Source organism: Cherax quadricarinatus, chromosome 62 (genome assembly GCF_038502225.1).
Source record: "Cherax quadricarinatus isolate ZL_2023a chromosome 62, ASM3850222v1, whole genome shotgun sequence".
Classification (NCBI taxonomy): Eukaryota; Metazoa; Arthropoda; class Malacostraca; order Decapoda; family Parastacidae; genus Cherax; species Cherax quadricarinatus.
The window spans coordinates 6,815,487-6,829,465 of NC_091353.1; the positions used below are offsets into that span (position 1 = coordinate 6,815,487).

The following is a 13,979-nucleotide window of genomic DNA, read 5'->3' on the forward strand; positions in this document are numbered from 1 at the left end:
TTACAATAATTTAATACTAAACAAACACAGTGAAATATATGTTTTTCGTTAGGTTCAGAATGATTTTGGCGAAATTATTACATACACAAATTTTCACTTGTCCTATATGGCAAGATGAGCGTTGATATTTAAGCCAAGATCGCAAGTTCTGCCTATTCGGCACGACATATATATATATATATATATATATATATATATATATATATATATATATATATATATATATATATATATATATATATATATATATATATATATATAAATAATAAAGATAATTATGATGTAGACAACAATAATATACATAATAAAATAATAATGATATAGATAATAACTATAATAATGAATGGACAAAGAACTTTGTCCGTGGAAGCAAAGAGGTGAATGTATGAGAGTAGTGTTATACCAACACTCTTATATACGTGTGAAGGATGGGTGGTGAATGTTGCAACGAGGAGAAGGCTGGAGGCAGTGATGTCATGTGTGATTTGAATATAATGCTGAGAATTCCTAGTTTGGAAATTAGGAGAAGGTGTGGGGTTACCAGAACTATTACGCAGACGGCTGAGGAAGGGTTGTTGAGGTGGTTCGGACATGTATAGAGAATGGAACAAAATAGAATGACTTCGAGAGTGTATAAATCTGTGGAGGGAAGGCGGGGTAGGGGTCAGCCTAGGAAATGTTGGAGGTAGGGGGTGAAGGAGGTTTTGTGTGCGAGGGGCTTGGACTTCCAGCAAGCATGCGTGAGCGTATTTGATAGGAGTGAATGGAGACAAATGGTTTTTAAGACGATGTGCTGTAGGAGTGTAAGGTAACATTTATGAAGGGATTCAGGGAAACCGGTAGGCCGGACTTGAGTCCTGGAGATGGGAAGTACAGTGCCTGCACTCTGAAGGAGGGGTGTTAATGTTGCAGTTTAAAAACTGTAGTGTAAAGGACTCTTCTGGCAAGACAGTGATGGAGTGAATGATGGTGAAAGTTTTTCTTTTTCGGGTCCCCCTGCCTTGGTGGGACACGACCGATGTGTTAATAAAAAATAATTATAATAATTTAGATAATAATAACATAAAATAATAAAATAAAAAAAAATACTTTGGAGGAGGAGGAGATGTCTTCACAGGAACACACATACACAAGTATCGACCAGCGAAGAGGGACCAGGAGCCGTGACTCGACCCTTGCAACCACGAACAGGTGACCACGCACACACACACAAATATTCCAACACATACAGACAAAAACACCAAACAAGGAAAGATAAAGAGGGAGGTAAGAAATAACCTTGAACGACTCCACAACATCATCATTCATTTGATAAAGTAATTACCAAGACTGGAGGACTGTGGTCTCTTTCTCCCGGGTAGTTAACCTGCAGCTGGCTACATTAATACACTCTAACTTATCCACGTCATTAACCTGCAGCTGGCTACATTAATACACTCTAACTTATCCACGTCATTAACCTGCAGCTGGCTACATTAATACACTCTAACTTATCCACGTCATTAACCTGCAGCTGGCTACATTAATACACTCTAACTTATCCACGTCATTAACCTGCAGCTGGCTACATTAATACACTCTAACTTATCCACGTCATTAACCTGCAGCTGGCTACATTAATACACTCTAACTTATCCACGTCAACACGTGTGTATACCTTTGTATATACACTGAGAAGTGTATATCTCTCAGTGTATATACGCTGACAAGTGTATATCTCAGTGTATATATACACTGAGAGGTACATACCTATCAGTGTACATGTAGTGTGGATACACTTCTCCATCACTACTTCATCAACCACCATCACTACTCCATCAACCATCACTACAACAACAACCATCACTACTACAACCACCACCATCACTACAACAATCACTATCACAACTACAACAACCACCATCACTACAACAACCATCACTACTACAACAACCACCATCACTACTACAACAATCACCATCACTACAACAATACAATAACCACCATCACTACAACCACCATCACTACTACAACAACCACCATCACTACTACAACAATCACCATCACTACAACAATACAATAACCACCATCACTACAACAACCATCACTACTACAACAACCACCATCACTACAACAATACAATAACCACCATCACTACAACAACCATCACTACTACAACCACCACCATCACTACAACAACCATCACTACTACAACCACCACCATCACTACTACAACCACCACCATCACTACAACAACCATCACTACTACAACCACCACCATCACTACAACAACCATCACTACTACAACAATCACCATCACTACAACAATACAATAACCACCATCACTACAACAACCATCACTACTACAACCACCACCATCACTACAACAACCATCACTACTACAACAATCACCATCACTACAACAATACAATAACCACCATCACTACAACAACCATCACTACTACAACCACCACCATCACTACAACAACCATCACTACTACAACAACCACCATCACTACAAGAACCACCATCACTATTACAAGAACCACCATCACTACTACAACCACCATCACAACAACAACCACCATCACTACTACAACAACCACCATCGCTACTACAACAACCACCACCATCACTATAACAACCAACACTACAACAACCATCACTACTACAACAATCACCATCACTACAACAATACAATAACCACCATCACTACAACAACCACCATCACTACTACAACAATCACCATCACTACTACAACCACCATCACAACAACAACCACCATCACTACTACAACAACCACCATCGCTACTACAACAACCACCACCATCACTATAACAACCAACACTACAACAACCATCACTACTACAACCACCACCATACTACTACAACCACCACCATCACTACAACAACCACCATCACTACTACAACAATCACCATCACTACTACAACCACCATTACAACAACAACCACCATCACTACAAGAACCATCATCACTACAACCACCACCATCACTACAACAACAACCATCGCTACAACAACCATCACTACTACAACCACCACCATCACAAGAACCACCATCACTACAACCACTACAACCACCATCACTACAACAATCATCACTACAACAACCATCACTACAACAACCACCACCATCACTACAACAACCATCACTACAACAACCATCACTACTACAACCATCACTACAACAACCACCATCATTACAACCACCATCACTACAACAACCACCATCACTACAACAACCATCACTACTACAACCATCACTACAACAACCACTATCACTACAACAACCATCACTACTGCAACAACCATCACTACAACAACCACCATCGCTACTACAACAACCATCACTACTACAACCATCACTACTGCAACCACCATCACTACAACAACCACCATCGCTACTACAACCACCATCACTACTACAACCATCACTACTGCAACCACCATCACTACAACAACCACCATCGCTACTACAACAACCATCACTACTACAACCATCACTACAACAACCACCATCACTACAACAACCATCGCTACTACAACAACCATCACTACTACAACCATCACTACAACAACCACCATCACTACAACAACCACCATCACTACAACAACCACCATCACTACTCCAACAGCCACTGTCACTACTACAACAATCATCACTACAACAACCATCACTACTGCAACCACCATCACTACAACAACCACCATCGCTACTACAACAACCATCACTACTACAACCATCACTACAACAACCACCATCACTACAACAACCACCATCACTACTCCAACAGCCACCATCACTACTACAACAACCACCATCACTACTACAACAACCACCATCACTACTCCAACAACCACCATCACTACTCCAACAACCACCATCACTATTCCAACAACCACCATCACTCCAGCAACCAACTCCCTCAACCCGCTATTAACACATCTAATGGTAAGCGGTAAAGTCGTAAGGGGTCACACAATGTCAACCGTATTACATGTGTAGTATATACTGTCCCGTAGCTCGATTGGTAGCGCACTCGGCTCATGGATTATCCTCTACAAATCATGGATTACTCTCTTCAAATCATGGATTACTCTCAACAAATCATGGATTACTCTCTACAAATCATGGATTACTCTCTACAAATCATGGATTACTCTCTACAAATCATGGATTACTCTCAACAAATCATGGATTACTCTCTACAAATCATGGATTACTCTCTTCAAATCATGGATTACTCTCTACAAATCATGGATTACTCTCCACAAATCATGGATTACTCTCCACAAATCATGGATTACTCTACAAAATCATGGATTACTCTCCACAAATCATGGATTACTCTCCACAAATCATGGATTACTCTCCACAAATTATGGATTACTCTCCACAAATCATGGTTTACTCTACAAAATCATGGATTACTCTCCACAAATCACGGATTACTCTCCACAAATCATGGATTACTCTACAAAATCATGGATTACTCCCTAAAAGTCGCTGTATAAATGCTGGATTACTGTGTATAAATGCTAAAATATTGTGTATAAAAGGTGTATTACTGTATATAGTGAATTACTATACATAAACTCTAAATCCCGAGGCCTTGTAATGGACCAGACCTCGGGGGCGTTGACCCCCGAGGCCTAGTAATGGACCGGACTTCGGGGGCGTTGACCCCCGAGGCCTAGTAATGGACCGGACCTCGGGGGCATTGACCCCCGGAACACACTCCAATTATACAGTGAACACACGGTATATTAGTGTGTTTAGCGTGTATAACTGGTACGTTACTCACCACAATAACGCCGCTCTGGCTGGCCAGTGAGGCACCGAACCACTGCATACTCTTGTTATCCATCTGTTGTCCGTTATCGTTATCGTAGTGGTTACCTGTCAACCAGGAGGAAGAGAACTAGGGTTAGAACTATATAATCTTAATTTTTAAGTGGAGTGGTAAGCCAGTAGAAGGTCTCGGTCAGATGACCAAGAACTCTAGCTGTGCGTCATCATATGACTAAGACCAGCGTCAGGAAACACTTGTCCTGTTTCCTGACAAACTTTACCTAACCTAACCTGAAGACCAGCGTCAGGAAACACTTGTCATGTTTCCTGACAAACCTTACCTAACCTAACCTGAAGACCAGCGTCAGGAAACACTTGTCATGTTTCCTGACAAACCTTACCTAACCTAACCTGAAGACCAGCGTCAGGAAACACTTGTTCTGTTTCCTGACAAACCTTACCTAACCTAACCTGAAGACCAGCGTCAGGAAACACTTGTTCTGTTTCCTGACAAACCTTATCTAACCTAACCTGAAGACCAGCGTCAGGAAACACTTGTCATGTTTCCTGACAAACTTTACCTAACCTAACCTGAAGACCAGCGTCAGGAAACACTTGTTCTGTTTCCTGACAAACCTTACCTAACCTAACCTGAAGACCAGCGTCAGGAAACACTTGTTCTGTTTCCTGACAAACCTTATCTAACCTAACCTGAAGACCAGCGTCAGGAAACACTTGTTCTGTTTCCTGACAAACCTTACCTAACCTAACCTGAAGACCAGCGTCAGGAAACACTTGTCCTGTTTCCTGACAAACCTTATCTAACCTAACCTGAAGACCAGCGTCAGGAAACACTTGTCCTGTTTCCTGACAAACATTACCTAACCTAACCTGAAGACCAGCGTCAGGAAACACTTGTCCTGTTTCCTGACAAACTTTACCTAACCTAACCTGAAGACCAGCGTCAGGAAACACTTGTCATGTTTCCTGACAAACCTTACCTAACCTAACCTGAAGACCAGCGTCAGGAAACACTTGTCATGTTTCCTGACAAACCTTACCTAACCTAACCTGAAGACCAGCGTCAGGAAACACTTGTTCTGTTTCCTGACAAACCTTACCTAACCTAACCTGAAGACCAGCGTCAGGAAACACTTGTTCTGTTTCCTGACAAACCTTATCTAACCTAACCTGAAGACCAGCGTCAGGAAACACTTGTCATGTTTCCTGACAAACTTTACCTAACCTAACCTGAAGACCAGCGTCAGGAAACACTTGTTCTGTTTCCTGACAAACCTTACCTAACCTAACCTGAAGACCAGCGTCAGGAAACACTTGTTCTGTTTCCTGACAAACCTTATCTAACCTAACCTGAAGACCAGCGTCAGGAAACACTTGTTCTGTTTCCTGACAAACCTTACCTAACCTAACCTGAAGACCAGCGTCAGGAAACACTTGTCCTGTTTCCTGACAAACCTTATCTAACCTAACCTGAAGACCAGCGTCAGGAAACACTTGTCCTGTTTCCTGACAAACATTACCTAACCTAACCTGAAGACCAGCGTCAGGAAACACTTGTCCTGTTTCCTGACAAACCTTACCTAACCTAACCTGAAGACCAGTGTCAGGAAACACTTGTCCTGTTTCCTGACAAACCTTATCTAACCTAACCTGAAGACCAGCGTCAGGAAACACTTGTTCTGTTTCCTGACAAACCTTATCTAACCTATTACCTCGTTCTTAGTGGGATAAATAAAAAAATAAGGTGTCAGACGTGAAGAGGTCACACTAACCAGTGAGGTCAAAGGGGACGGGTTCACAGCTCCCGGACACTGCAGGATGACACCGGTACACTGCCCCGCCCTGCCATACTTCCGGCTGTGACGTCTGAGCTTCCGGCGCCCCTACCAACACCCTGTAACACGTACAATGTCAATAAGCATTACCAGTAGAAGCAGCTGTCATTACTATTACTATTTTATAATATATATATATATATATATATATATATATATATATATATATATATATATATATATATATATATATATATATATATATATATATATATATATTTATATATATATATATATACGTATATATATATAATGGTCAATTAGCAAGAATTCGTTCAAAATTAAGTCCTTTCTAAAAATTTTCTCTTATAAATTTTAAAGATATATTTTTTCATTTATGTTAATATAAAAATTAATAATTTTGTACTAAAAGAACCTTAGAAAACTTACCTGACCTTATTATAGCAAGCTCAATTTAATTTAGTCTAATCCAACTAAATATATTTTAGATAAGTTTACAATAATTTAATAATAAACAAACACAATGAAATATACTTTTTTTCCGTTACGTTCAGAATGATTTTTGCGAAATTATTGCATACACAAATTTTAGCTTGCCTTACTCGGCAAGAAGAGCATTGCTATTTAAGCCAAAATAGCAAGCTTTACCTATTCGGCACAACATATATATATATATATATATATATATATATATATATATATATATATATATATATATATATATATATATATATATATATATATATATATATATATATATATATATATATATATCTGGTGTCCCGTCTTCAGTACTGAAGACAGGACACCAAAGGTACAGCTCTCCTCCTCTAGTTACAAATAGATAATTACTAAGCAGTGAGAAGCAGGACGGGGGAGGGTAGAGGTTACCAGCTCTCCTCTCAAGTACCAGGAGCTGACTGACATATTTCTTCCCTTTGGTTCTTGCGATATACACTTCTCAAAAGTCACGAGTTTTTCTGTGTGAAGCTGAGATGGTTAGTGGCGCAGCAGCCTGGAGTTCACGAGTGTTTCTGTGGGAAGCTGAGGTGGTTAGTGGCGCAGCAGCCTGGAGTTCACGAGTGTTTTTGCGTGAAGCTGAGATGGTTAGTGGCGCAGCAGCCTGGAGTTCACGAGTGTTTTTGCGTGAAGCTGAGATGGTTAGTGGCGCAGCAGCCTGGAGTTCAATTACGTAGTGGGGAGTCTTAAAGAGGCGCCTGAGTTTCCCTGTATCCTAATATCACGTTCATTTCCCACTATAATCTAACTTGTCGATAATTACTACCGCATTTGATTAATCTTCTTTAGTAAGGTGAAGTCCAGGTCTCTCCTTAATTCACGGTATAACTTAACAAATCTTTGAGAACAATTGTGTTGCGAGCCAAACATATACATAAGAGTGGATTAGGGACACTGCAGAAGGCGTACTGGCCCAGATTAGGCAAGTAGTTGGGGATAAATGATAAAATAAAGACAAATGAAGCATTGTACGATCATTTATTGACAACGTTTCGCCCACACAGTGGGACTTATCAACTCACAAACAGATCTGCTTGTGACTTGATAAAGCTCAATGTGTGGGCGAAATGTAGTCAATAGAGGAATTGTGTAATGCTGCATTTGTGTCCATAGACAAGCTCTAGTGTCCATAGACAAACTCTTGTGTCCATAGACAAGCTCTTGTGTCCATAGACAAGCTCTTGTGTCCATAGACAAACTCTTGTGTCCATAGACAAGCTCTTGTGTCCATAGACAAGCTCTTGTGTCCATAGACAAACTCTTGTGTCCATAGACAAGCTCTTGTGTCCATAGACAAACTCTTGTGTCCATAGACAAGCTCTTGTGTCCATAGACAAACTCTTGTGTCCATAGACAAGCTCTTGTGTCCATAGACAAGCTCTTGTGTCCATAGACAAACTCTTGTGTCCATAGACAAACTCTTGTGTCCATAGACAAGCTCTTGTGTCCATAGACAAGCTCTTGTGTCCATAGACAAGCTCTTGTGTCCATAGACAAGCTCTTGTGTCCATTTGTGTCCATAGGCAAGCCATTCCCACCCACCCACTTGTCCAATCTTTTCCCAAAGCTTCCCAGGAATTAGCTTCAAAACTCCAGGTACTAATCAATCCCAGTCCTTCTCATGCAAGCATATATATCATGCCTACCTACACAGCGGCGGACCTACATTTTTAGGACCCTGAAGACTGCACTGAGCAAAAAACCGAATCATAGTAGATCCGCCCCTTACTACGTATGATATACATACACGAGATATAGAAACATGTTATATTCAAGGTATCAGGGCTACAAGGTATCAGGGCTACAAGGTATCAGGGCTACAAGGTATCAGGGCTACAAGGTATCAGGGCTACAAGGTATCAGGGCTACAAGGTATCAGGGCTACAAGGTATCAGGGCTACAAGGTATCAGGGCTACGAGGTATCAGGGCTACGAGGTATCAGGGCTACGAGGTATCAGGGCTACAAGGTATCAGGGCTACAAGGTATCAGGGCTACAAGGTATCAGGGCTACAAGGTATCAGGGCTACAAGGTATCAGGGCTACAAGGTATCAGGGCTACAAGGTATCAGGGCTACAAGGTATCAGGGCTACAAGGTATCAGGGCTACAAGGTATCAGGGCTACAAGGTATCAGGGCTACAAGGTATCAGGGCTACAAGGTATCAGGGCTACAAGGTATCAGGGCTACAAGGTATCAGGGCTACAAGGTATCAGGGCTACAAGGTATCAGGGCTACGAGGTATCAGGGCTACGAGGTATCAGGGCTACAATGTATCAGGGCTACAATGTATCAGGGCTACAAGGTATCAGGGCTACAAGGTATCAGGGCTACAAGGTATCAGGGCTACAAGGTATCAGGGCTACAAGGTATCAGGGCTACGAGGTATCAGGGCTACGAGGTATCAGGGCTACAAGGTATCAGGGCTACAAGGTATCAGGGCTACAAGGTATCAGGGCTACAAGGTATCAGGGCTACAAGGTATCAGGGCTACAAGGTATCAGGGCTACAAGGTATCAGGGCTACAAGGTATCAGGGCTACAAGGTATCAGGGCTACACGGTATCAGGGCTACAAGGTATCAGGGCTACAAGGTATCAGGGCTACAAGGTATCAGGGCTACAAGGTATCAGCGCTACAAGGTATCAGGGCTACAAGGTATCAGCGCTACAAGGTATCAGGGCTACAAGGTATCAGGGCTACAAGGTATCAGGGCTACAAGGTATCAGGGCTACAAGGTATCAGGGCTACAAGGTATCAGGGCTACAAGGTATCAGGGCTACAAGGTATCAGGGCTACAAGGTATCAGGGCTACAAGGTATCAGGGCTACAAGGTATCAGGGCTACAAGGTATCAGGGCTACAAGGTATCAGGGCTACAAGGTATCAGGGCTACAAGGTATCAGGGCTACAAGGTATGAAGGCTACATACACGGTAGCCTCCAGTATACAGCCATAATCTTATAAATCCTCCCTCACTCCCTCATAACAATTTTTTTATTAATATTCATCTTTTACGATCTGAGAGAGAAAAAGATCGACTATTACGTAGTTGAAGCCACATCAAGGAACTTTAATGTAATGAATAGGTTAGTGCATGGGTCGGGGAACTGAGGTAAATTACCCAAATGGGGTAAAAATGAAAATCTCGTGGGGTAATCAAGGGCTCAATAAACATATATATAAAACTGCACAAAAAAAATATTTATTAAACGAGGCAGATTACGAAAAAGTTACATTTTTTCAAACAATTTGTAGTTTAACAGAATTAAAAATCTAATTTGTAGGGACCATTTCTTAGTTGGCAATGCTGCTTTTGCTTCTCCGGATTCTGGGGACTTCCAAGTCTAGTGGGTAATTTCGCTGTACACAAATTTGTTTTGGGATAATACAACAAAAAGTTCGTCGAACCCTGGGTTAGTGTATGAATTATAAAAAAAAATGGTCTCTTAGCAACGTCCATTAGTGCTGTGTCTTGATTCCTGCCACTATATATACTCGTTTCTCAGTTATCTCTGTATCAGGACTGAAGGGCCCCAAACCCCGCTCACACTGGGCTCGAAGGGTGTGGCAGCTGAATAGCAGCAGACGGTGTCAGGAGGTGCATGGGCAGCAAGCACTACAGGATCCTTTTGGAGTCGCACCCCAGCTTTGGGCTGAGGCCCGAGCGCTGGGAAAGCTCAAGAATGCCTCTTGCTATGAGTGTTGCTACTGCTGGTACTTCACTTGTCTGAACTGTACATAAGTGTATTTTTCCACATGGAGTGATCAGGCTAGGATACTCACTCCACGACCTAGCCTAATTTTAAGAGCTAGGCTTGCCTAGGTCACTAGTCTAGTTCTTAACAATTTAGTGCCTGGAGTAATTAAACTAGGCTATCACTCCACGACCTAAGAGCTAGTCTAGTCACTAGTCTAGTTCTCAACAATTAATTTAGTGCTTGGAGTAATTAAGCTAGGCTATAACTCCACGACCTAACCTAATTGCAAGTGCTAGGCTAGCTCTTGAAGGGTGCCTAAAGGACGTTTTCCTGGGTCAACGCCCCCCCCCTTCCGCAGCCCGGTCCCAAACTAAGCTTCCTGGTGGACTATATGAACCAAAATCTAGCCTAGGTACACCAGTGGCTGCTAAACACCTGGACGGGTCATCAACTAAGGCCCACGTCAAGAAATTTGCATGACCAACATACCACCGCCAACCACCTCATTTGCTGAGTACCTCAACCACCATCAACATGACGGGCTAATCACCAGTGAGCTGGAATTGGGAAGAGTGAAGTGTAGTCCGAATTAGCAAGATGGAGTCCGGGTTACCAAGGTGGAGTCCCACTAAAACTGGTTGATCTAGCACACTGTGGAGGTAGTGATCCTGTGTTCTTTCGAAGACTTCTCTACCATGGTTCCAGTAATGTTTCCGATACCTGCAGATACCAGGATGTTGACACATTGTTCTGGTATTATGCCCATGGTGTCCCTCCTTATAATTGATGTTATTTTGCACTTCCTCTCACATCTCTCCCTCCAGTACGTTATTATGGCAGTGAGCAGATCTGCGACTAGGACCGCCAGTATCTTCCATGTGTATATTATCATGTTTCACTCTTTCTACTCTTACTTCTCCAGGCCATGGAACAAAAGAGGTGTAAATATTGTCACTGATGAGTTCTAGACTTCTCCCGGAGCCCGGCCTTGGGCCAGGCTCGTCACGTTACCACTGACATTATTTCTTAACTGTTTCTACACACACACACAAACACACACACACACACACACACACACACACACACACACACACACACACATACACATACATACACATACACACACACACACACACACACACACACACACACACACACACACACACACACACACACACACACACACACACACACACACACACACACACACACACACACACACACACACACACACACACACACACACACACACACACACACACACACACACACACACACACACACACACACACACACACACACACACACACACACACACACACACACACACACACACACACACACACACACACACACACACACACACACACACACACACACACACACACACACACACACACACACACACACACACACACACACACACACCACACACACCACACACACACACACACCACACACACCACACACACACCACACACACACACACACCACACACACCACACACACCACACACACACACACACACTCACACAAACACAAGGCTGCCTCTCTTTCACTGTGTCTGTCTGTCTGTTTCTCCTTGCCTGAGTACTGCTGCACAGTTTCTGACATCAAGTATCTAGCAACTCCGAGGTGAAGACCGGGTTAGCGAGGTGGTGGATTTCGGATTAGCAAGATGGAATCCGGATTAGTAAGATGGAGTCCGGATTAGCAAGATGGAGAGCAGAAGGTCACGTGTCTACTCCAGTTGTTTACACTGGCAGCCACACTCCTTCACGCCTCTCTCTCTCTCTCTCTCTCTCTCTCTCTCTCTCTCTCTCTCTCTCTCTCTCTCTCTCTCTCTCTCTCTGTCCTCTCTCTTGCACAATGTTAGTAGTAGTAGTTGCATTGATTGTGGTAGTTTGTGGTGATTGTGGTAGTTTTAGAGGCATTAATGTAGACTTGAGGTTTCGCGTGATGGCTAGAACTTCCTTACACTGACGCATACACAACACATCCATACACACAAAACACACACACACACACACACACACACACACACACACACACACACACACACACACACACATGACATAACGGAAGGGATAGACTCAGAAGTGTCCTTGTTTGCGGACGATGTGAAGTTAATGAGAAGAATCAAATCGGATGAGGATCAGGCAGGACTACAAAGAGACCTGGACAGGCTACAAGCCTGGTCCAGCAACTGGCTCCTTGAGTTTAACCCCGCCAAATGCAAAGTCATGAAGATTGGGGAAGGGCAAAGAAGACCGCAGACACAGTATAGTTTAGATGGCCAAAGTCTGCAAACCTCACTCAAGGAAAAAGATCTGGGGGTGAGTATAACACCGAGCATATCTCCTGAGGCGCACATCAATCAGATAACTGCTGCAGCATGACTCAAGAAATCGTAATGACACGATTTCAAACAAACCATACCCCCGGCCGGGATTGAACCCGCGGTCATGGAGTCTCAAAACTCCAGCCCGTCGCGTTAGCCACTAGACCAGCTAGCCACAATAAGATTCGTCCAACTAGGTATATTTCTACACCATAGGAAGGTTAGCACAGGCACCACTGTGACCACAAATGCAAGTTTTTACAGACGAATCTCCAGCTAGCGTGGCCGTGACGAACTCTAGCTCAAGTTCATGTTGACGGCAGTGAAGGGACTTGAGCTAGAGTTCGTCACGGCCACGCTAGCTGGAGATTCGTCTGTAAAAACTTGCATTTGTGGTCACAGTGGTGCCTGTGCTAACCTTCCTATGGTGTAGAAATATACCTAGTTGGATGAATCTTACTGTGGCTAGCTGGTCTAGTGGCTAACGCGACGGGCTGGAGTTTTGAGACTCTATGACCGCGGGTTCAATCCCGGCCGGGGGTATGGTTTTTTAACTGCTGCAGCATACGGGTGCCTGGCAAACCTACGGATAGCGTTCCGATACCTCAGTAAGGATTCGTTCAAGACTCTGTATACCATTTACGTCAGGCCCATACTGGAGTATGCAGCACCAGTTTGGAATCCACACCTAGTCAAGCACGTCAAGAAATTAGAGAAAGTGCAAAGGTTTGCAACAAGACTAGTCCCAGAGCTACGGGGATTGTCCTACGAAGAAAGGTTGAGAGAAATCGGCCTGACGACACTGGAGGCCA

The 13,979-nt window shown here is 43.0% G+C and overlaps 1 protein-coding gene across 1 annotated transcript in view; it reads right to left on the bottom strand.

The window, feature by feature from the left end:
• LOC128687102 (integrin alpha-PS2) overlaps positions 1–13,979 on the bottom strand; it is a 262,985-nt gene that overhangs the window by 207,144 nt on the left and 41,862 nt on the right. The window contains exons 2-3 of the mRNA XM_070098361.1: positions 6,586–6,707; positions 4,806–4,900 (exon numbers count right to left, since the gene is read on the bottom strand). Of these exons, the coding sequence (XP_069954462.1) occupies positions 4,806–4,900; positions 6,586–6,707 (217 nt within the window). The remainder of the gene's footprint in view (positions 1–4,805; positions 4,901–6,585; positions 6,708–13,979) is intronic.